This window comes from Chiloscyllium plagiosum, unplaced genomic scaffold (assembly GCF_037043375.1).
Source record: "Chiloscyllium plagiosum isolate Xiang-an unplaced genomic scaffold, Cpla_swu_hap1 HiC_scaffold_10, whole genome shotgun sequence".
In the NCBI taxonomy this organism is placed as follows: domain Eukaryota; kingdom Metazoa; phylum Chordata; class Chondrichthyes; order Orectolobiformes; family Hemiscylliidae; genus Chiloscyllium; species Chiloscyllium plagiosum.
In genome coordinates, this window is record NW_028270148.1 from 77,782,618 (window position 1) to 77,808,023 (window position 25,406).

The 25,406-nt window shown below is 42.4% G+C and overlaps 1 protein-coding gene across 4 annotated transcripts in view; it reads right to left on the bottom strand.

Annotated features, from left to right (window-relative positions):
• tmem181 (transmembrane protein 181) overlaps nt 1–25,406 on the bottom strand; it is a 252,962-nt gene that overhangs the window by 115,119 nt on the left and 112,437 nt on the right. For all 4 annotated transcript variants that reach the window (XM_043696179.2, XM_043696182.2, XM_043696180.2 and 1 more), the window contains 2 exons: nt 15,985–16,046; nt 14,451–14,541 (listed from right to left, as the gene is read on the bottom strand). In XM_043696179.2, the coding sequence (XP_043552114.1) occupies nt 14,451–14,541; nt 15,985–16,046 (153 nt within the window). The remainder of the gene's footprint in view (nt 1–14,450; nt 14,542–15,984; nt 16,047–25,406) is intronic.

Sequence of the window (25,406 nt, forward strand, 5' to 3'; positions counted from 1 at the left end):
TCTTGGACTGATAAAACAGTTTTATGATATTTCTGAGTCCTCCGACCTAAACAGCTTTCCAATTGTGAAGATGTAAACCTTTTCTAAGTTCAGATAGTTAGAATACTTTGACACAAACTCACATTTTGGATGTTTCACAATCTGGTGATGGTTTCTCCGAACTTTGTACTTCCTAGTCTGAAGTTAAAACAAAACTAATGATTGTGGTCTGTTTTAGCTACATGTCATCAATTCAGCAATATATTTTTTGTTCTTGAACACCACAGGTGCTTGTCCAGTTGCTTGACTGAAGTCACATGCATTCTTGGAAATAATGTAGTTTCGTCGAAAAAAATGACCTTGAACTCATCCAAATGCATCTGCCGCCATTTTAATATCCAAATTCCAAATAATAACATGTTAGATACCTTTTATCACAGTACTGAGAGGATTATTAAAACCAAAAGCTGATAAGTGTTAAAAAAGCAGCTGCTGAGAGAGTGGTTTATTTTTCCCAAAATTCCACAGATTCTGCAAAAGGTCCAATCAGATTACAAAATAATGAATGGGACTTCTCAACTGAATAACAAATGAAGTACAGGACAGAAACAGGATCTGCTGGCCACTAAGTATGTGCACAACCATGACACCATTCAAAACTAAAATCTTTTTGCCCGTCTATTCACGTATCTGTCAAGACGCCTACTGAACATTGCTGTTTTATGTGCTTCTACCACTGGCAGATTCAACCACCTTGCAGTGTGTCTGGTGTCCCATTCTACCACTTCCTCTGGCAGTGCATTCCAGACACTTGCCACATTCAGTGTTTAAAAAAAACCTGCCTCTCACGTCTCCTATGAGCTTACCCATTCTTACATAGGCATCCTTGCAATTGACATTTCTATCCTGGAAAAAGACTCTGACTATCCATTCTATCAATGCCTCTCATCATTTTCAAAACATTATCAGCACATCCCTCATCCTTCGATATTCAAATAAAACTGAAAATGTGTTGCTGGAAAAGCACAGCAGGTCAGGCAGCATCCAAGGAGTAGGAGAATCGAAGTTTCTGGCACGAGCCCTTCTTCTCCATATTCAAATAAAAACAGACCAAGTTTGTCCAAGCTCTCCTCATAGCTAATACCTCCTAAAGCAGGCAACATCCTGGCAAACCATTTCTGTATCTCTCCAGAGCCTCCACATCCTTCTGGCAGTGTGGCAACCAGAACTGTACACAATATTCCAAATACAGCGGCAACGTGACTTGGCAATTGTTATACTCTTTGCTCTGAGCTATACTTCTTCTTGACCACCTTATCTATTCGAGGTGTCACTTTCAGGGAACTGCACATCTGTACAACCTAATCTCTCTGTATGACTAATAATGCTTCTAATGCTTCTACCATTTACTGTTCACTTCCCTCCTGTATCAGGCCTCCCAAGATGCATCACCTCACATTTGTCTGGATTAAATTCCATCTACCATTTCTCCAAGTCTCCAGCTCTCTATATCCTACGGTACTCTTTAGCAATTGTCCTTACCACCTGCAAATCCCCCAATCTGTGTCATCCACAAACTTACTAATCCGACAACCTAAATTCTCCTTTAAATCAATTATACATATATATTACAACTAACCTTGGTCCCAACACTGATACTTGTGGAATGCCGCTGGTCACAGATCTCCAGTCAGAAAGAGTTCACTAATGTCCTTCACAGTAGGAAATCTGCCATCCTTATCTGGTCTGTCCTACATGGGACACCAGACACATTGCAAGGTGGTTGAATCTCAAGTGCCCTCTAAATGGCTGAGCAAGCTACAAAGTCTCAAAGAGGTGAAACCAGACGGATCACCTGGCATCCACCTAGACATTAGAAAAGACAATGGCAGCAACAACCCGGGTTAACCCTGCAAAGTCCTCGTTACTAATATCAGGCAGCTAATGTTGAAATTGAGATAGTTGTCTCACAATCATACTCGTGGAATCATACCTTACAGACAATGTCCCACACACCACCATCACCATCCCTGTCTCACCAGCGGACAAACCTGGCAAAGGTGGCGGCACAGTGATATACAGTCCAAAGGGAGTTCCCTTGGGAGTCCTCAACATTGACTTCAGCCCCCATGAGGTCTCATGGCTTCAGGTTAAACATGGGCAAGGAAACATGGGCAGCACAGTGACTTAATGGTTATCATTGCTGCATTACAGCGTCAGAGACCCGGGTTTGATTCCAGCTTCAGGCTGTGTGGAGTTTGCACATCCTCCCCATGTCTGCTCCGGTTTTCTCCCACAGTCCGAAGATGTGCAGGTTAGGTGAACAAGCCATGCTAAATTGCCCACAGTGTTCAGGGGTGTGTAGGCTAAGTGCATTAGTCAGGAGAAATGGCCAGCAAACAAAAAGGCAGCCTGTCCTAGCATTAAAGTATAAGATGGCTGACTGCACATAAATAAGACAAATAGTCTGTTCTAGCCTTTAAAAGACACACAACATCTTTGAACACAGCTAGATCAGAACCATGAGTATGCCCTGATAGACATTTTTGATGTGAGTGTGTATGCAGGACAGAGAAGTGACTAATCCTAGCCTTCATTAAAGAAAGAATAATTGCCCCAGTCAATGAATAAACACTAGGTGCAGTATAAGCCTGGTCCCTAGCAGCTATCAGAACAACAGTGAAAGTTATTTTGTTGTAAATGCCTGTTTTGCAAAAATGTTTCACAAATATTAAAATAAAAGGTTCTAGTTAAAGGTTCTTCAGAATCATAAGAGCAGCTTGCAATATAAAATAAATACATACAACCAACGCTTCGTAAAAGTATTAAAGAGAAAGAATTTAGACCTAGATGTGAAGTTACCTGGCTTTAACAAATGACTCCTCTAATTCCTAGAACAAGATAGATTGTTCACAGTCCACTAATTACAAAGTCCTGACAGTAAGAGTAGCTGTATAATTGTGTAACTATATAATGGAAGTCCATAATAAAAATATTATAGCTAGTTAAAACAAACGTTTTTTGGTACTTCTTCATTCCTATTAATTAGGACAATAGAAAATGTGAGCAATTGAATTTTATAAAATGAAACGTAATGAAGAACAAAATTCAAATTGTCCCTCGAGATAAACTAGCATGAGAGACACTGGAAGGAGTGTAGTAATTAACTTTGGAATGCAAATGAATAAGATGCATGGAAAGATTCCAAGGCCCAGAGATTACAGTGCCTGTTAAACACCATGGGAACCTAGGGCTATCCATAGGAAAGCCCATCATTGATTAGGTGTCCCTTTGGATTGGGTATATGAAGTAAGTGAGTGGAACGCAGTGATCAAGTTGTATGTGATTGTTTTATATACTTTCTGTTAACAGAGAGGAGAAAGTGAGGACTGCAGATGCTGGAGATCAGAGCTGAAAAATGTGTTGCTGGAAAAATGCAGCAGGTCAGGCAGTATCCAACGAGCAGGAGAATCGACGTTTCGGGCATAAGCCCTTCTTCAGGAATCCTGTTTACAGAGAGCATGTCACTGATTTACCTTCCAATCTAAGCTAAAGATTAAGGGAAAAATTGACTTCTCACATCAAGGCAAGATTCGAGGAAGACTCTTCGGCCCTGTCCCTGCATTAACTGGTTTCGGCTTGAGTATAAGTCTTCCACTTGCCTGAATTCAGCCTGCCTTTTGAGTCTTAGCACTCCCTCGAGGCAAAACGTTCCTACACTTACCAATCTGCCAACTGCAGATGCATCTGTCCATGACAGTATCGCTAACAGCAACAAACGCACAGTCCTTGCGGAGACAATGAGAATAACCTTCACATTGAGAACAACCACGATCATGTTGTGTGGCACAATCACCATGTGAACTGGGAGAAACTTCGATCAGACCTAACAACCGAAGACTCGGTGCTACGAGGTGCTGTCGGCCATCGGCAGCAGCAGAATCATACTCCAGTACAATCTGTAAGCTCATGGCCCAGTATATCCCCCACTTAACCAGTACCATCAAGCCAGGGAATCGACTTTGGTTCAGCAGAAGGTGCAGGAGGTCATGCCAAGAGAAGAACCAGCCATACCTGAAGATGAGTGTCAACCTTGTAAAATCAATTGAGATTACTTGCATGCCAAACATCATAAGCAGCAAGTAATAGACAGAACTAAGCAATCCCACAAACATAAGGTCACATTTAAGCTCTGCAGTCTTGCCACATCTAATCACGAATAGTGATGGATTAAACAACTCACACAAATGTCCTCATCCTGAATGAGGGAAGAGCTCAGCACATCAGGCTTAAGCTTTCGCTGCAATCTTCAGCCAGAAATGCTGAGTGCATGATCAATCTTGGCCACCTCCTCTGTTCACAGCATTACAGAAACGAGTCTCCAGTCAATTCAATTCACTCCATGTGATATCAAGCAACAGTTGGAGACACTAGATACTGCAAGGCTACAGGCACTGACAACATTCCAGCAATAGTGCTTGGCTCCAAAACTTGCGGCTCCCCTAGCTAAGCTCTTCCAGTACAGTTACAATACTGGTATCTACCTGACAACATGGAAAATTGCCCAGGTATGGTATGTACATAAAAGCAGGACAAATCCAACTTAGCCAATTAGTGCCGCATCAGTCTACTCTCAATCATCAGTAAAATAGTAGAAGGTGTCATCAACAGTGCAATTAAGCACTACCTGCTCAGCAATAACTTGCTCAGTGATGCTCAGGTTGAGTTCCGCCAGCACCCCTCCGCTCCTTCATTATAGCTAAAAGAGCTAAACTTAAAAGGTGAGGTGAGACGAACAGCCCTTGACATCAAGGCTGCATTCAATTGTGTGTGGCATTTGGGAACTTCAGAAGAAGTGGAATCAATGGATATCAGGGGAAAACTCTCCAGTGGTTAGAGTCACACCTAACATATAGGAAGATGGTCATGGTTGTTGGAGGTCAATCATCTCAGCTCCAGGACATTTCTGCAGGAGTTTCTCAAGGTAATGTCCAAGGCCCAAACTTCTTCAGCTATTTCGTCAATGATCTTCCCTCCATCATAAGGTCAGATGTGGGGATGCTTGTCGATGATTGCACAATGTTCAGCATCATTCGCAAGTCCCCAGATACTAAAGCAGAACATATTCAAATACAACATGATCTGGACAATATTCAGGCTCAACCTAACAAGCGGCAAGTAACATTCATGCCACACAAATGCCACATATAACGATCACCAATAACTGACAGGCAATCTAACCACGGCCCCTTGACATTCAACAGCATAACCATCACTGTAACTCACTATCATTGACTAGAAACTTAACGGGACTCACCAGATCAATACAATAACTATAACAGCAGATCATAGGCTAGGAATACTGAGGCAAATAACTCACCTGATTCCACAAAACCTGTCCACCATCTACAAGGTGCCTGGATCTGTGCCGACACAAAAACACTCAAGAAGCTTGACACCATCCAGGACAAAGCAGCTCACTTGACTGGCACTGTATCCACAAGCATCCACTCTCTCCACCTCTGAAGCTCAGTAGCAGCAGCAGTGTGTATTATCTACAAGATGCACTGCAGAAATTAACCAAAGATCCTCAGACAGCACCTTCTAAACCGATGACCATTTTCGTCTGGAAGGACAAAGGCAGCAGTGAATTCCAAAATTACAATTCACTGAAAGGAAAAAGTTCTCACCTATGTTCTGAAAGATGACCGCTTGTTTTAAAGTAGTGCCTTGGATCTGGACTGACTCAGAAGAGGAAACATCATCTCCACATCCACTTTGTCAAGACCATTCAGGGTTTTACACACTTCAAACAAGTTGCCTGTCATTCTTCTAATCTCCAGTGGAAGCAAGCTCAGCCTACCTGACCTTTCTGCATACGACAGCCGCTTATTCCAGATATCAATCTCATGAACTTCCTCTGAAAAGCCTCCAATGCATTTACATCATTTGTTGAATAAGGGAACCAAAACTACATATAGTAGTCGAGATATGGTCTCCACAATGCCCTGTCGAATGGAAATATAACACCCAGACCTTCATGTTCAATTCCAGTCATAACGAAGAATAGCATCTCATTAGCCACCTTGCTTACATGCTGTACCTGCACACTACTTTTCACGATTCCCCAGAGCACCTGACTCTCTCTGCAATTTGGAATTATACAGTTGTTAACCATTTCCATGCTTCCTGCCAATGTAAACAACTCCATATTATACTACTTCTACAAAGGTTTTTCACCACTCATTTTTAGATGTTTTTGCAGACTTGCGAGGCAATGGCCTAGTGGTATTATCACTGGACTGTCAGCCTAGAGACCTAGATAATGTCTAGTGACCAGAGTTTGAATACCGCCATTGTGATGGTGGAATTTACATTCAATAAAAATGCCTGGAATTAGGTGTCTCACGATTACCGTGAATCCATTGTTGATTTTTAGGGAAAACCCATCTAGTTTGTTGCTTGTTGATCCATTGTTGATTGTTAGGGAAAACCTTGGAGGGAAAGAAGCTGCCACCTTTACCTGGTCTGGTGTACATTTCACTCCAGACTCTCAACAATGTGGTCGACTCTTAACTGCCTGATGGGCAATAAATGCTGTTTGGTCAGTGATGCCCTCATCCTACAAATGAATATTAAACAAAACTCCTTTGGTCATCTTTGCATCTTAAATTCCTCTGTTTGATGATCAGCAGATTTAGCCCAGCCAGATGGATGAAGTTTCAGTGGGGAAGCATTTTTGGAACAGTGGCAATAATTCTGTAAGCTTTAAGTTATTTATGGATAAAAATAAGAGTAGGTCTTGGGTGAAAATACTAAATTGGGGCAAGGCTAACTACACAATATTAGACAAAAACTGGGCAATGTCAATTAGGGATGGCTGTTTAAGGGTATATCAACATCTGTTATGTGGGAATCTTTTAAAGGCCAATTGGTTAGAGTCAGGACTGTCATGTTTCTGGGAAAGTGAGGGATGAAGATGGCAAGATTTAATAACCTCAAACAAGAGGAGAAATTATGAGCTTAGTCAGAAATAAAGAGGAAGCATACACAAAAGTTTAGGACACTGAAGACAGACAGAGCCTGCAAGGAATATAAAGAAAGTAAAAAAGAACTCAAACAGGACTCAGGAGTGCTAAAAGGAGCATAAAATTATCTTGGCAAATAGGATTAAAAAAAACCTCGAGGCTTTTTATATGTTTATAAGGAAAAAGAGGTTAGCAAGGGAAAGGGCTGTTTTGCTCAAGAAGAGAGGAGGGAATTTATGCATGGAACCAGAAGAGATGGGTGAGGTTCTTTGTGAATTCCAATGCAAAGTGTTCATTAACAAGAAGGACACAGAGGATGGTGAGTCTAGGAAGGGGGATTTTAATATTGTGGGGCATGTTGATATATAAAAAAAAAGGTGTGTTGGGTGCTTTGTATGTATTAGGGTAGACAAATCCCCAGGACCTGATGGGATCTATTCCAGAATACTAATGGAGGCTGGTGAGGAAACTGCTGGGGCCTTGTACAATAGACAATAGGTGCAGAAGTAGGCCATTCTGCCCTTCGAGCCTGCACCACCATTCAATATGATCATGGCTGATCATCCTTAATCAGTATACTGTTCCTGCCTTATCTCCATAACCATTGATTCCACTATCCTTGAGAGCTCTATTCAACTCTTTCTTAAAGGAATCCAGAGACTGGGCCTCCACTGCCCTCTGGGGCAGAGCATTCCACAAAGCCACCACTCACTGGCTGAAGAAGTTTCTCCTCATCTCTGTCCTAAATGATCTACCCCGTATTTTTAAGCTGTGTCCTCTGGTTCGGCACTTACCCATCAGCGGAAACATGATTCCTGCCTCCATAGTGTCCAATCCTTTAATAATCTTATATGTCTCAATCAGATCCCCTCTCAGTCTTCTAAACTCAAGGGTATACAAGCCCAGTTGCTCCAGTCTTTCAGCGTAAGGTAGTCCCGCCATTCCAGAAATTGACCTCGTGAACTTATGCTGCACTCCCTCAATAGCCAGAATGTCTTTCCTCAAATTTGGAGACCAGAACTGCACACAGTACTCCAGGTGTGGTCTCACCAGGGCCCTATACAGCTGCAGAAGAACTTCTTTGCTTCTATACTCAATCCTTCTTGTTATGAAGGCCAGCATGCTATTAGTCTTCTTCACTACCTGCTGTACCTGCATGCTTACCTTCATTGACTGGTGTACAAGAACACCCAGATCTCTTTGTACTGCCCCTTTACCTAAATTGATTCCATTTAGGTAGTAATCTGCCTTCCTGTTCTTGCCACCAAAGTGGATAGCCATACATTTATCCACATTAAACTGCATCTGCCATGCATCTGACCACTCACCTAACCTGTCCAGGTCACCCTGTAATCTCCTAACATCCTCCTCACATTTCACCCTGCCACCCAGCTTAGTATCATCAGCAAATTTGCTAATGTTATTACTAATACCATCTTCTATATCATTAATATATATTGTAAAAAGCTGCGGTCCTAGCATTGATCCCCGCAGTACCCCACTGGTCACTGCCTGCCATTGCGAAATGGAGCCGTTTATCACTACTCTTTGTTTCCTGTCAGCCAACCAGCGTTCAATCCAAGTTAGTACTTTGCCCCCAATACCATGCACCCTAATTTTGCTCACTAACCTCCTATGTGGGACTTTATCAAAAGCTTTCTGAAAGTCCAGGTACACTACATCTACTGGATCTCCCTCATCCATCTTCAAAGTTACATTCTCAAAAAATTCCAGAAGATTAGTCAAGCATGATTTTCCCTTCATAAATCCATGCTGACTCTGACCTATCCTGTTACTACTATCCAGATGTGTCTTAATTTCATCCTTCATAGTAGACTCCAGCATCTTTCCCACCACTAAAGGTCAGACTAACTGGTCTATAATTTCCTGCTTTCTCTCTCCCACCTTTCTTAAAAAGTGGTGCAACATTAGCCACCCTCCAACCTGCAGGAACTGATCCCGAATCTATCGAACTCCGGAAAATGATCACCAATGCATCCACGATTTCTCGAGCCATCTCCTTCAGTACCCTGGGATGTAGACCATCAGGCCCCGGGGACTTATCAACCTTCAGACCTAACAATCTCTCCAACACCAATTCCTGGCAAATATAAATTCCCTTAAGTTCAGGTCCTTCAGCCACTGTTACCTCAGGGAGATTGCTTGTGTCTTCCCCAATGAACACAGATCTGAAGTACCAATTCAATTCTTCTGCCATTTCTTTGTTCCAAGTAATATATTCCCCTGTTTCTGTCTTCAAGGGCCCAATTTTTGTCTTAACCATTTTTTTGCCTTTCACATACCTAAAAAAGCTTTTACTATCCTCCTTTATATTTTTGGCCAGTTTACCTTCGTACTTCATTTGTTCTCTGCGTATTTCCTTCTTAGTAATCCTCTGTTGTTCTTTAAAAGCTTCCCAGTCCTCAGTTTCCCTACTTATCTTTGCTATGTTATACTTTTTCTCTTTTAACTTTATAAGTTTCTTAACTTCCCTCGTCAGCCACGGCCACCCCATGCCTCCTCCTAGGATCTTTCTTCCTTTTTGGAATGAACTGATCCTGCATCTTCTACATTATACACAGAAATATCCGTCATTGTTCCTCCACTGTCATCCCTGCTAAGGTATTGCACCATTGAACTTTGGCCAGCTCCTCCCTCATAGCTCCATAGTTCCCTTTATTCAACTTAAATATTGTCACTTCTGATTGTACCCTCTCCCTCTCAAGTTGCAGATTGAAGCTTATGGTCACTACTTTCCAATGGCTCCTTCACTTCGAGATCCCTGATCAATTCTGGTTCATTGCACAATACCAGATCTAGAATTGCCTTCTCCCTGGTAGGCTCCAGCACCAGCTGTTCTAAGAAATCTTTGTATCTTCTTTAGTCACAGGAGAGGTCCAAGAATAGCCATTGTTGTTCCTTTATTTAAGAAGGGCAACAGAGATAACCCAGGAATTTACAGGTTGGCAAGACTTACAACAGTGGTAGGGAAATTATTGAAGATTCTTACAGACAGGATTTATTCACATTTGGAAGAATATGAACTTATTTGTGTCAGGCAGCATGGTTGTGTCTCACAAACTTGAGTATTTGAGGAAATGATAAAGAGATAGTAAGACTCAAAAGGTGATCTGAAGTATTAGAGGTTTCAATATAGTGGATGCAGAGAAAATGTTTACTCTTGTGGGGATAAGCATAACTAGAGGCACCAATAAAAATCACAAACCAAAACAGAAGAATAAATTGCTTTTCACAAATAGTATTGAGTGTCTGTAACTTGCTATAAACAGGAATGGATTAAGTGAAAACTAGAAATGTATTTTGGGTTGATGAAACATCTGAAGATAGTTGGGCCTAGGACACCACCCTGAGGAACTCCTGCAGAGTTGCCCTGGAGCTGAAATAACTGACCTCCAAAAATCAGAACCACCTTCCTGTGTGTCTGGTCTGACTATAATCACCAGAGAATTTGTCCTCTGATACCATGATTCCAGTTTTGCTAGGGGTCCTTGATGCCACACTTGGTCAAATGCAACCTTGATGTCGAGGGCAGTCACTCTCACCTCACCCCTGGAATTCAGCTCTTTGACCATGTTTGAACCAAGGCTATAATGAGGACAGAAGCAGAATGGCCCTGACAGAATGCAAACTGGGCATCACTGATCAGGTGCTGCTCAATTGCATTGTTAATGACATCTTTATCACTTTATTGATGAGAGTAGGCTGTTGTTGCGGTAATTGGCTGGGTTGGATCTGTCCAGGACATAGCTGGGCAATTTTCCACATTGTCAGGTAGATGCCAATGTTGTAGCTATACTGAAAGAGCTTGGTTGTATGGGAGTGGCAGTTTCTGGAATACAAGTCTTCAGTAATATTGCCGGAATGTTGTCAGAACCCGTGGTGTTTGCAGTATAGAGTGTCTCCAACCATTTTTTGATATCATGTGAAGTGAATCAAATTAAATGAAGACTGGTATCTGTAACGCAGGGGACCACTGGAGGAGCCAGGATGGATCATGCACTCAACATTTCTGGCTGAAGATTGCTCAGAAAGCTTCAGACTTATCTTTCACACTGATGTGCTGGGCTCTTCCATCTTGAGGATGGGAATATTTGCAGAGCCTCCTCCTCCAGTCATTTATTTAAGTGTCCACCACCATTTGCAACTGGATGTGGCAGGACTGCAGAACTTAGATCTGATTCATTGGTTGCGGGATTGATTAGCTCTATCACTTGCTGCTTATTCTATTTGGCATGCAAGTAGTCCTGTTTGGTGACTTCACCAGGTTGACACCTTGTCTTTAGGAATGCGTTGTGCTGCCCTTCTGCACTCTCCATCGAACCAGAGTTAATTCCTTGGCTTGACGGTACTGAATAAGTGGAGGAAATGCTGCGCCTTGAGATTATAGATTATGCTGGAGTACAGTTCTGCTGCTACTGATGGCCCACAGCTGATGAAGGTTATTCTCAATGTGAAGACTTCATCTTCACAAGGACTCTGCAGTGGTCATTCTTACCAATATTGTCATAGAGTATTTTTAGAACATAGATAGATTGAATCTTATTTGGCAAGGGGAATCAAGAATGATTAGGGGCAGCATTCTCTCTCTCGACTTGGAGCATAGAACGTAACCGCGCAGTACAGGCTCTTTGGCCCTTGATGTTGTGCCGACCTGTGAAATTAAGCTGATGCTCATCTAACCTATACTATTCCATTATTATCCATATGTGTATCCATGTAAATGCCCTTCAAGTTGGCGTGTCTACTACTGTTGCAGGAGGGCCATTCCACGCCCCCAATACTCTGAGTGAAGAGTATCTGATACCTGTCCTAAATCTATTACCCCTCGTGTTAGCCTTCACAATCAGAGGATTTGATGTCGTCCTCCTCCTCAACTATCTGAAACACTTGCCATATGTGGTCTCTCCACAGAAGATTTCTATTGCACAACATCAGGTAATGTTTCTGGGATTCATCCTGTCTACTGACTCATGCTCTCTTGAACAGAGCCGCGTCACACTTATTGTCAACTTCCCAGTTCCAACCACAAAACAAGTCCGCAAGTGGCTGGGCATGGTCAACTTCTGCCGACAATGGATTCCAAATGCAACTCTCCTCATTAAGGTGTTGACCCCATTCACCTCTCATGAAGGGACCTTCAATCTCTCCTTAGAGAGGAAGCAAGCTTTCAATGAACTTAAGCATGCCTTGTTACAAGCTCCAGCTTTGGGAAGACCACTCTGTGACAGACCCTTCCAACTGTACTGCACCATCTTGGATGACTGTGCCACTTCAGTTCTCACTCAACTGCTTGGAGATCGACACCACCCAGTGACCTACTTTTCTACTAAACTTGACCCTGTTGCCTTAAGACATCTCTGCTGCACTCAAATCCTAACAGTTATTTATTTTAGTCTACAATCTGCAGAAAATCTTACACTACGGCAAGACATTGCCATCTACAGTTCTCATGCCGTAATTGCCCTGTTAGGACACCTACAAATTCAACATTTGACTGCCGCTCGCCAAAACCCATTATGAGATTTACCTCCTCAACAATCCTCGACTGACCTTCAAGAATTGTACTACTATTAATCTCGCTGATTTCCTTATACATCCTCCTTCACCCTTATCCGCTCTTGATCATGATTGTCTTCTTCTCATTAACGAGGATCTTCAAGTTCATCCAGACCTCTCTGACGCCCCTATCTCAGGCCCTGATATCAATATGTTCACTGATGGTAGTTCCTTTACTGACCATACAGGTACTCGCCTTTCAGGCTATGAGATAGTTAATGACTATGGCTGTGTCCTGGAATCTGCTGCCTTTGAGACTCCTTTTTTTGCCCAGCAAGCTGAGCTTTTAGCACTTAGTCGTGCTTGCATCCTCGACACTCGTCTTCATGCTAACATTTATACTGATTCCCAATATGCTTTTGGGGTTGTGCAGGACTTTGGACAACTCTGGGAGGAACAGAGGATTTTTGACATCATCTAGTACTCCAATTTCCCAGCGCCAGCTTGTCTGAGACCTTTTAACCACGCTCTTATTCCCAAAGCAGGTTTCTGTTATCAAATGTGCTGCCCATACTACTGACCAATCCCCTGTTGACATCGCTGCAAAACTAGCCTCTCGCAACCGTCTTATGATTGTGCCTAAAATGACAAGCCAGCTTGAAATCTCTGACAGGAGTCAGTTGACCACGGTTAAACTAATGCCAACCATTCAAGATGTTGTTACCTTACAAGGGGACGCCTCTGATTCTGAAAGGCAGATGTGGTCCAAAGCAGGCTGTTATTGTAATCTTGTTACTAAATTATGGACCACTCCAGCTGGACAGATTTGTATGTTTGCTGATACTCTTGCTCTGTGGGTAGTTGATTGTCTTCATAATGCTACACAGTGGTGCTCGCTCTACACCTGACCTCCTATTGACCACCTGTTGGCACCCTCACCTCCAGCAGGTAGCTCAATGTGTCAGTGATAGAACACAACCCAGGCAAGGGTATACCTTGCCCGGTGGTCAAAATGCCCCTCCCTCAAGGACCTTTCCAAACCCTTCAACTTGACCTCATCGAGTTAGAGGTGTCAAAACTATATGTATGTTTTGGTTATTGTTGATGTCTTTTCTAAATGGGTTGAAGCTACTACCAAAACTGTTGTGAGTATCCTACTTAAGGAGATTATTCCCCACTTTGGCATTCCCTATTGCCTGTCTTCTGACAATGGTCCTCATTTTGTTGGCGAAATAAATGAGGAATTATGCTTTCACTTCAGTATCCGCTGCCAACTCCATTGTGCTTATTGTCCACACGCAGCAGGACTTGTGGAGCATTGTATCCAGACTCCGAAAACCAAACTTTGGTTTGTCTCTGGCACCACCTTATTTTTAATTTTTTCTGCCTTATTTAATTGGATTATAGGCCATCCCTTCACTTATTATTCAGCTGTTGACACTTTACTCACACCATCTGACACTTTTGATCATCTGCAGAGACTTATTATTTGACACTCCACTCACAGCTTTTGAATGATATTTTCTCTCTGCCCTTGATTTTTAAACATATAAATTCTGTGTCTGTGTGCTTCTCTCTCACTTCACCTGACAAAGGGGCTAGCTCCAAAAGCTGAGATTTCAAATATACCTGTTTGATGAAAACCTGGTGTCGTGTGACTTCTGACTTTGCCCATCCGAGTCCAACACCGGCACCTCCATATCTTGGCATGTCATAACATTCAAGGCTATGGACCAAGTGTTGGAAAGTGGAATCAAATGTAGTTTCAGACTTTATTGTTGCCCATGCAGACTCGATGGGCCAAAGGCCCTCTTTCTGGACTGCATGATTCTTTGATTCTAAATTTTGAGATCTGGTGTCATCATTAATTTGTGAACATTCAAATTATATGGCAAAACAATTTGCCCTTTATTTAGATAATCATACCTGTGGACTTGTTGGGTTCAAAGCGGCACATTAACCATAGTTCTTGATTGTACGTAGACAAGCCAGGTGTTTGCAGCTTAAAAGGGCGAGACTGGTATTAAATGGGAAAATAAAAAGGCAAAAATTAACCTCTAGTAATTTTTTGATGATATAGTAACTACCAACTATACCACATCACAAAAAAGGCTTCAAATTTCAGAGAAGATTCAGCTTCAGCATTTCAAGTGTTCCAGGAAACCAAAATATAGCTTCAAAAACCCTGACTAATAATGAATACCCAAAACTGGTTTGAGTTCTGCTCTAAATGGTCTCTGGGGCAATATTGTGAAAAATTATAAAATATTGTCTCTTCTGGTGGACGAGGGCAAAGCTGAGACTAAAGAATCTCACAGCAATTGTTACTTCATTCATGCCAGAACATAGCAGAGTGAGGCAGAACCGGGTTGGCACTCCTGCTTCTCTTCACTCGAGTTAAAAAGATGCCAGTTTCTGATACTCCTTCAATGCTCTCCAACAATTGCTCAAAGGATAAACGTGGGTTTAACATTTAATTGAATTCAATATTCATTTCATGCAGTTACCAGTTCCACCTAAAACAAAAGATGTCTAATATACCTACCATCCCGCTGGTGACACAGATTAGATGCAGGAGCTAGTGACAAGAAGTTAGTACAAAAATGGCACATGATTTACTCCCCAAACTGGTAAAATGCAACAATGCCCTGTTGCTCAATGTGGCCCATTGCAAATGTCAGGATGCCTGACCATTGCAAACCGATTGATTTGAGTTTAACAATAGGGCAGCACGGTGGCTCAGTGGTTAGCACAGCGCCAGGGAGCCTGGTTCAATTCCGGCTGCGGGCAACTGTCTGTGTGGAGTTTGCACATTCTCCCAGTGTCTGCATGGGTTTCCTCCAGGTGCTCTGGTTTCCTCTCACAGTTCAAAGATGTGCAGGTTAGGTGAATTGGCCATGCTAAATTGCCCATAATGTTAGGTGCATCAGTCAGGGGTAAATGTGTAAATGTCAGGGAATGGTGCTGGGTGGGCTGCTCTTTGGAAGGTTGGTGTGGACTTGTTGGGCCGAAGGGCCTGATTCCACACTGTAGGGAATCTAATCAAATAAACACAGTTGCTCATGTTATCCTCTTTTGTACTTTATTTGTGTACAAGGCAATTTTCCATGCATCATTACAGTTTCCTTGTTTAAAAATAATAATGACCAAATAGAATTCTAAGATATCACGATGTGGCAAAACAACTAGTGGAACAAAAAAGCTCAATGCTAATATTACCGACAATTAAACTGATATCTGTGGAAAGGACTCAGAACTTTCAAAGTAGGATGGTCTGTTATTGTTTTTATGATCACATCATTGACATTGTCCAATGATTTCATAGATTTCCATTCATCTTACGATCAGCAAAACAAGACTCTAGCAACAACAGGCAAGTGGGAAAGGGCTCAAAAACAATAAAATTAGTTATGTAATTCTACAAAATAAAGCAAGTGAATGTTTTACAACACTAACTTACCAGATGACCTTTGCTTTTGGTTGAAATTGGTGGCAAGGCTGTGGATGTAATAATTCCTGGACCTGAAAGCAGAAAGAATAGATCATGTGAAACAATGCACACATTTTTCATTTGGCATGGTGAATAATGAAGGAGTTGAACGCATTTCTTTTCCCCAATCTACATCAATTTCAGGAGATCCTGAAGCATATTCTCGGATAAGTTCATCTCCCATTTCAATGGGGAAACATATGCATCCTAGCCGTTTCCTCTTCCATTGATCTAAGTTGATAATGGTGATTCAATTAGCAGAGGCATAGGTGGCAATGGTGCAGCAGTGATAATGTAGAGCACTAGTAATCTAGAGGTCTAGGCTAATAGTCTGATGGATGAGTTCAAATCCATTCCAGCAGCTAGTAGAATTTAAATTCAGTTGATAAAATCTCGAATTGAAAACTAGTCTCAGAGATACTGACCATGAAATTATTGTTAACTATCTTAAAAACTTAGCTGGCTTACAAATGCCCTTGCGGGGAGAAAATCTGCCATTCATTACCAGGTTTTTTTTTTAATTCACTAGCTGGCCAGCATTTATTGCCCATCCATAGTTGCCCCTTCAGAAGGTGGTGGCCAGCTGCCTTCGTGAACTGCTGCAGTCCACCAGCTGTCGGTTGACCCATAATGCCATCAGGGTGAGAATTTCAGGATTTTTACACAGCGACAGTGAAGGAACGCTGATATATTTCCAAGTCAGGATGGTGAGTGGCTTGGAGTGGAACTTGAAAGATGGTGTTCCCACATATCTGTTACCCATGTTCCTCTAGATGGAAGTGGTCATGGGTTTGGAAGATACTGTCTGAGGATCTTTAGTGAATATCTGCAGTGCACAATGTAGACAGGACACACTGCTACTACTGAGCATCAGTGGCGGAGGGAGTGGATGCTTATGGATACAGTGCTGATCAAACAGGCTGCTTTGTCCTCGATGGTGTCAAACTTAGAGTCTTGTTGGGGCTGCACTCATCCAGGCAAGTGGGGAATATTCCATCACACTCCTGACTTGTAGATGGTGGACAGGCATTGGGGAGACAGAAGGTAAGTTATTCACTGCAGTATTCCTGGTCTCTGACCTGCTCTTGCAGCCACTATATTTATGTGGCAAGTCCACTTCAGTTTCTGATCAATGATAACTCTCAGGATGTTGATAGAATGGGATTCAGTTGAATGTCAAGGGGCAGTGGTCGGATTGCCTTTTGGAAATGGTCATAGCCTAGCATTTGTGTGGTACAAATATTACTTGTCACTTGTCAGCCCAAACCTGGATATTGTCCAGATCTTGTAGCAATTAAAGATGGGCTGCTTCAGAGTCGGAGTCATCATGAATGGTGCGAAACATTGTACAATCAATCATTGTGCCTCTCCTGCAACCACTACTCCCAATGTGGTCTTCTCTACATCAGTGAGACAAAAATGTTCGCTTAGGGAACATTTCAACAAACTTCTCAGCCAGTCCTCTAAGGCCAGTCTGACCTCCTGCTCATAATCCATTTTAATTTCCCTTCCCACTCCCACATGTCCATCTTCAGCCTCCTCCATTGCCACAGTAAATCAGACCGCAAGTTAAAGGAACACCACCTCATTTTCTGCCTGGGGAGCCTACAGCCTGGAGGCCTCAACAAAAAGTTCTCTAATTTCAAGTAACTTTCTCACCCACCCCCCGACTCCCTATCCAGCCCAACTTCCTCCTTTTGATTCCAACTACTGATCCTTCCTTCCACTACCTAGTGGATTCATCCCTCCCATCTACCAATCAGGTCATACCCACCATGTGTTCATCTATCACCACTTCACCATTCTGCCATTCTCCCACCCAAAACCCTCCCTCCTCCTTTTATCTAAAGCTCCTCCTACCCCCAACTTCATTCCTGAAGAATACATATAAAGAAGTCATACCAGAAACGTCAACTTCTCCATCTCCTGATGCTGTCTGGCTTCCAGCTATATTCTTCTAGCCTCCTGCTTTCCTACTTTAGATTACAGCACCTGCAGGGTTTTTTTGCCTCTCATTGTGCAATCATTGGCAAACATTCCCACTTCTGACCTTATGATGGAGAAAAGGTGAAGCAGGTGAAAATGGTTGGGCATAGGACACCCTGCAGAACTCCTGCAGAGATGCCCTGGAGCAGAGATGTCGAATCTCCAACAACCACAACCATCCTCCTCTGTGTCAGCGTTCCAACACAGGTTAAACCCCTCTGCTAATTTAAACCAGCCATACAAATAAGATTCACGTCGTGTTGTAATGTGTTAAAATTGGAGAGGCAAAGACTCTTTAAGTCCAACAGAGAATATTAAAACCAACAACTATTTACAACTCCTTTCTCTTAAACCTCTCTCTTACCTCCCACTCTACAACACTAGCCTGATAAAAAAAATCCTGATTAAGATTTATAAAAAAAATTTCAAAACCAGTCAGCTGTCGAATCTTCTCTTTTTATCTTCTTCTGCAGGTTTCCTCTGTCACCTTTTTGATGTCCTGCTGCGCAAACGTTTTGTAGTCAGGTACCTTTCCGAGAGCCTTTCTGCTGGCAGTCTGTACTTGTTGGTGGCTTGGCAGTTGCATTCCTGAAGAAGGGCCTGTTCCCTGGATGCTGCCTGACCTGCTGTGCTGTTCCAGCAATAAAGTTTCAACTTTGATCTCCAGCATCTGCAGACCTCACTTTCTCCCCGGCTTGGTAGTTCTCCCCTAACTGTTCAAAATGTCTGGTTTTATACCCCAAAACATTGGATCGTTTCATTGGTTTTAATATTATCAAAATACTAAATTCAAATTTGATTGGATTCTGATATCTTGGGGCATAATTTAAACTGATTGGCCGAATTTGTTTTTGTATTCCATAGCAACACTGCTGTACTACTGGTTTTGACCAAGTGTTACATTGCTACCTTGTTCAGAACACTGTATGCTGTGTCAGGCAGTCCTTGCTAGCTTTTCAACTCTCTTCAAGGTACAGTACTTCCATACCTTCATAACAGTCAGGTATGAGCGCAACTACTGGAGAGTTTGCCCTCTGATACCTGCTGATTCCAGTTTTGCTAAGGCTCCTTGATGCCACACTTAATTGAATGCCACCTTGATGCCAAGGGTTGTCACACTCACCTCATCTCTGAAATTCAGTTCTTTTATCCAGGTTTGGATCAAGGCTGTAATGAGATCAGGAGCTGAGTGGCCCTGACGGAACACAAACTGGGCATCATTGAATAGGTCAGTGCTTAGCAGGTGCTGCTTGACAGTCCTGTTGATGACCCCTTCCATCACTTTACTGATGATCGGTAATAGACTGACAGGGTGGTAATTGGCCAGGTTGGATGTATCCAGCTTTTTATGTTGAGGACATACTTGGGCAGTTTTCCACATTGTCGGATAGATGCCAGTGTTGTGACTGTACTGGAACAGCAAGTTTTGGAGCACAAGTCCTCAGTACTAATGCCAGAATGTTGTCATGGCCTGTAGCCTTTGCAGTATCCAGTGTCCCCAGCTGGTCATTGATATCACATCGAGTGAATCGAATTGGCTGAAGACTGGTTTCTACAATGCTGTCACCACTGCAGGTGGCCAAGATGGATCATGCACTCGGCACTTCTGGCTGAAGACTGCAATGAAAGCCTCAGCCTCATCTTTTGCAGTTATGTGCTGGGCTCTTACATAATTGAAGATAGGGATATTTACTTGTGCAGCCTCCTTCTAGTCAGATGTTTAATCGTTAACTACCATTCACAACTGGATGTGTCAGGATTGCTGAGCTTATATCTGATCTGGTGCTTGTGGGATTACTTAGTTCTATCACTTGCTGTTTATGTTGTTTGGTATGCAAGTCGTCCAGTTTGGTGGCTTCACCAGGCTTGCACCTCATCTTCAGGTATGGTGGATACTGTTCCTGGCATTCCCTCCTGGACTCTCTGTTGAACCAGGGTTGATCCCCTGGCTCGATGGCAATGGTTGAGCAAGGGACATGCTGGGCCACAAGTTTACAGATTGTAGAGTACAATTCTGTTGTTCATGGCACACCTCACCACTCAGATGCCCAGCCGAGAGTTGCTAAACCTGTTTAAAGGCTGTCCCACTTAGCACAGTGATAGCGCCACACAACATGATGGTGGTTATTTTCAAAGTGAAGGCCGGAATTGGTCTCCACAAGGACTCTGTGGTGGTCACTCTTATTTGGGCACGGACGGATGCATCTGCAGCTAGCAGATTAGCAAGGATGAAGTCAAGTATGTTTTTCCCTCTTGGTGGTTTCCTCATCACCTGCAGCAGACTCAGTCTAGCAGCTATGTCCTTTTAGGACCCAACCAATTCAATTAGTAATGCCAAACCACTCTTGATGGTGGACATTGAAATCCTCCACCCAGAATACATTTTGTGCCCTTGCCAACCTCTGTGCTCTCGCTAAGCATTGTATAACATGGAAAAGTACCGATTCATTGGCAGAGGGGGATATGATTCCATGAGTATGACTATTTCAGGCTGTTTCTTGATTAGTCTGTAAGTTGTGGTAATCAGGAGGTTTCCTTGCCTGTGTTTAACCTGAAGCCATGAGACTTTGAGTCATAGAGTTATAGAGATGGACAGCACGGAAACAGACTCTGCCCAGTCCAACTGTCCAGGCCGACCAGATATCCCAACCCAATCTAGTCCCACCTGATAGTACAAGGCCCATGTCCCTCGAAACCCTTCCTATTCATATATCCATCCAGATGCCTTTTAAACGTTGCAATGGACTAGCCTCCATCATTTCCTCTGACAGCTCATTCCATACATGTACCACCCTCTGCATAAAAGTTGCCCCTTAGATCCCTTTTATATCTTTCCCCTCTCATCCTAAACCTATGCCCTTCAGTTCTGGACTTCCCCCACCCCAGGGAAGAGACTTTGACTATTTATCCTCTCCATGCCCCTCACGATCTTATAAACCTTCCAACAGGAAGTTCCTTGTAATTTTTTTCTGAACCCTTTCAAGTTTCCCAACATCCTTAGTCAATGTTGAGGACTTCCAGGGCAACTTCCTCGAGACTGTAATATCATTGTGCTACCACCTATTTTAGCTCTATCCTGCCGGTGAGACAGAACACACCCAGGCATGGTGATGGTGGCGTCTGGCGTATTGTCTGCAAGATATGATTCCATGAGTATGACTATTTCAGGCTGTTTCTTGATTAGTCTGTAAGTTAGCTCTCCCAATTTTGGCACAAGCCCACAGATGTCACAAAGGAGGACTTTCCAGGGTCAACAGGGATGTTTCTGTTGTTATCTTTTCTGGTGCCTAAGCCAATGCCAGTTGATCTGTCCGGTTTCATTTCTTTGAGACTTGGTAGGGATTGATACAACTGAATGGCTTGCTAGGCCACTTCACAGGGCAATTGAGAGTCAATCACACATTGCTGCGGGTCTGCAGTCACAAGGAGGCCAGGGCAGGTGAGAATGGCAGATTGCCTTCCCTGAAGGATATCAGTGAACCAGATGGGGTTTTTCTGATCGTCAACAATGATTCTTAATTCCAGATTTTTTGTGTTTTCTTTTCAATTCAAATTTCACCATCTGCCATGTTGGGTTTAGTACCTGGGTCTCTGGATTAATAGTCTAGAAATGGTTTGACCAATATGTGACTCCAGGTCCACAATAGAGCGAATGACTCTTAACTGCTCTCTGAAATAGCAAACCAGTCAGTTCAATAGCCATAATCAATGGGTACATGTGGCCTTGACAATGATGCACAAATCTCAAAGTATATTAAAAAATCATTCCTACTTCTGTAGTTAACCATCATTATCTGGGATTCCACTGAAAATACCTTTCTTTAAAGAAAGTTTTGGCAGTATAGAACTTAAGCATTTGTCGAAAAATATACTTCCTTTTTCCCTTGCACTCATCAGGAAAGTTGGCAAGAAATACCAATGTAAAGAGAAAATATTCGCATTGAGAAGGAAGTGCGAATGGTTTGGCAAGTGAATTCTGATTGCTTGTTAGTAACACATGAGTTAGTAACTAATATTTACTGCCAAACTTTGTTTAAATTTTATGATCTTGTAGGTAGATTCTGTTCAGTTCATTTTTTGGGGCAATGCGTTCACATGGAATATAACATCACCACCTAGTTCATAGAATTGAAATAGACTCAACGCAGGCACATGATATTTCTCAGTCTACAAAAAACAGGGTCCCATGTAAGAATGAATGTGACTTCCAGTATGCACAACTGCACTGAGATAGTGTGTTATAGGCTCTCTTTATTAACTCACTCACCAGCTCACTATATTCATTAATACCGGATTCCCATTCATTCATTCATACACAATCCTTTATTTACGATAACAGGGTTTAATCTACTCATTCATAAAACCAGAGTTCTGCACTATCCACAGTTAAAAACAATCCTTTGAAACCCATGACCGCATTTCCACACCTTGTCAGCATACAGAACAATACCATCCTCATCAAGTCTCCACTAAACATTATAATATGAATCACAACCCTTACCAACCATCTCCTGGATCAATTAAGTACCAATTAATTACTTTTTAGCTCGGCCATTACCCCATTTAAGAAACCAACTGACAAAACAGTGCTTGCATGAAACTGCATGAAAGAAAGAAACTCATGCCAGCAAATCTTAAATAAATCTCACCACACAGCTGCAGTAATCAGTTTAATATCCTTTATTATTTTGTTATGATTTCTAACTTATTCATACCACATAGGTCTAGTAGTTTATACTAATATTTAAAAGACAAAAGAACTGACATCTCTTGATTATGTATGCAAACTGGACAGACACCCTTAATCCCACCAGAAGTAACAGCCAGCACTTAGCCACAAGTTTTTAACCCATCTCCTGTCTCCCAGGTCAGAAGTCCTTCAAACCTTCATGACTTATAGAATGGAACTTTAATATATGTAAGAACTGTGTACAAAGCGGCTCGTGTAAGAACTGTATTTCAGGACTATTTTGCCGCCTTGAACTTGCGCTGTGATTGTTGAAAGAAGAGGCTATTTTCGTCACTCACCAATTTTGATCTTTATTTGAACACGACCCCACTACACCATACTGTAAGCCAACTGAACCCTAAATAGGTTGTCAGTGTAATCGTTCACACACTCAGGATTGCTTAGCAAATGCTGTCTAGCCTCAAATCACTTACATTCCGCACAGAGTTTTCAGTTTTGCAGTACAGCGATAGGTTAGGTACATTCAGGACCTTGATTATGGCAAACAGCTGAAAGATTATGCTGTTTCATACAATCCACCATTCTTTGGAATAACCAGTCTAGATATTGGCACTAAGTTGAAGGTAGTGGCTGGGATGTCAAAGAAGCCAGTTGCTTCTTCTTGGGAAGTTTTAACATTCCAGTAGTATTAGAGCCAAATCCATCCAGACAAGTGAAGAGTATTCCAAACTTCTAACCTGTGATGTGATGGACAGCAGACAAGCTTTGACTGTCAGGTGGTGAGTTTCTCACACTCTTAACCACAGTATTTATATAGATAGTCCAACTCAGTATCTGGTAATGAAAAACCTGCAAGATGATGACTTCGTGAACAGGATATGGGCTTCACTGGATAGGCCAGCATTTATTGCCCATCCCTAAATGTCCAAAGGGGAGTTAAGAGACAAACATGTTGCTGCAATTCAGCAAAGGTTCAGCACAAAAGGGAGATTGTTAGATTCTCTTTTGTTGGAGATGGTCATTGCTTGGCAACTGTGGCACAAATATTACTTGCCACTTATCAGCTCAAACCTGAATATTGTTCATATCTTGATGTGTATGGACAGGGATTACTTCATTGTCCACGGAGTTTAGATTAGATTAAATTAGATTCTCTACAGTGTGGATACAGGCCCTTCGGCCCAACCAGTCCACACCAACCCTCCGAAGAGTAACCCACCCAGACCCATTTCCCTCTGACTAATGCACCTAATGCAATTTAGCATGTTCAATTCACCTGACCTGCACATCTTTGGACTGTGGGAGGAAACCAGAGCACCCAGAACAAATTCCACACAGACAGTCACCCGAGGCTGGAATCGAACCTGTGACCCTGGTGCTGTAAGGCAGGAGTGCTTACCACTGAGTTACAAGTGAACAAGTGACCTCGTGATGGAGGGAAGATTAGTGACAAAAATGGTTAAGCTTATGAAGGTACCTAGCAAAATGGCTTGGGGCTATGATAATTGCCTTCCAACAATCCTTACCATCTTTATTAATGCTCAGTATGATTTCAGAGATTTCCCTGATTCATATGAATATTCAGCCCGTCAAGCCCGCTCTGCCATTCAGTAAGGTCAGGACTGATCTGTGGCTGAACTCTGTATGTCACCTTGGGTCCGTATCCCTTGATAGCCTTACTTAATAAAACAATTATCTATCTAAAATTTAAATTGAACAATTTAAAATCAGCATCAAACCTCCACTGCTCTTTATGTGTAGAATCCTCAACTAGTGAAAACAGTTTATCTTTGTGGATGGAAGCTTGCTTGTTCAGCTGGAACATTAGTTTTCAGATGTTTCATCACCATACTAGGTAGCATCATCAGTGAACCTCCGGTGAAGCACTGGCGATATGGCCCGCTTTTTATTTGTGTGTTTATGTTTTTTGAGTTGGTGATGTAATTTCCTGTGGTGGTCATTTCCTGTTCTTTTTCTCAGGGGGTGGTAATTGGGATCAAAGGCAATGTGTTTCTTGATAGATGTCTGGTTGGAAGGCCATGCTCCTAGGAATTCTCGCGCACGCCTCCATTTGGCTTGTCCGAGGATGGATGTGTTGTCCCAGTCGAAGTGGTGTCCTTCCTCATCTGTATGTAAACATACTAGTGAGAGTGGGTCATGCCTTTTGGTGGCTAAACAACAACGAACTGCCATTCCTACATGTTGCAATAGAACAAACAGTCAATGGTGAACTTCAAACCAGCGTCTACAGGAAAAACAACACATACAGGCCAAATACTTAACTACAGAAGCGATCAACCCAACACCCAAAAAAGAGCTGCATTAGAACATTATTTCAATGAGCCACCACACACTGCAGCAGAGAGGAACTATGAAGAGCAGAGGAAAATCACCTATGCAGCGTATTCAAAAAGATTAGGCACCCAATGAACACAGTTCATCGATTTCTCAGCAACAAACCCAAAAAAGCGGACAAAACATGTCCAGAAACCTTAGCCACTCTCCCCAACATCAAAGACACTTTGGAAATGACTGCCAGACTACTCTGACCCCTTGGCATCATGGTAGCCCACAAAGCCACCAACATACTAATACAGCAGCTAATGAACTTGAAAGATGCTACACAGACAACAAGCAAAACTAAAGGCATTTACAAAATACCATGCAAGAACTGTAACAAACACTACATTGGACATACAGGCAGAAAACTAGCCAC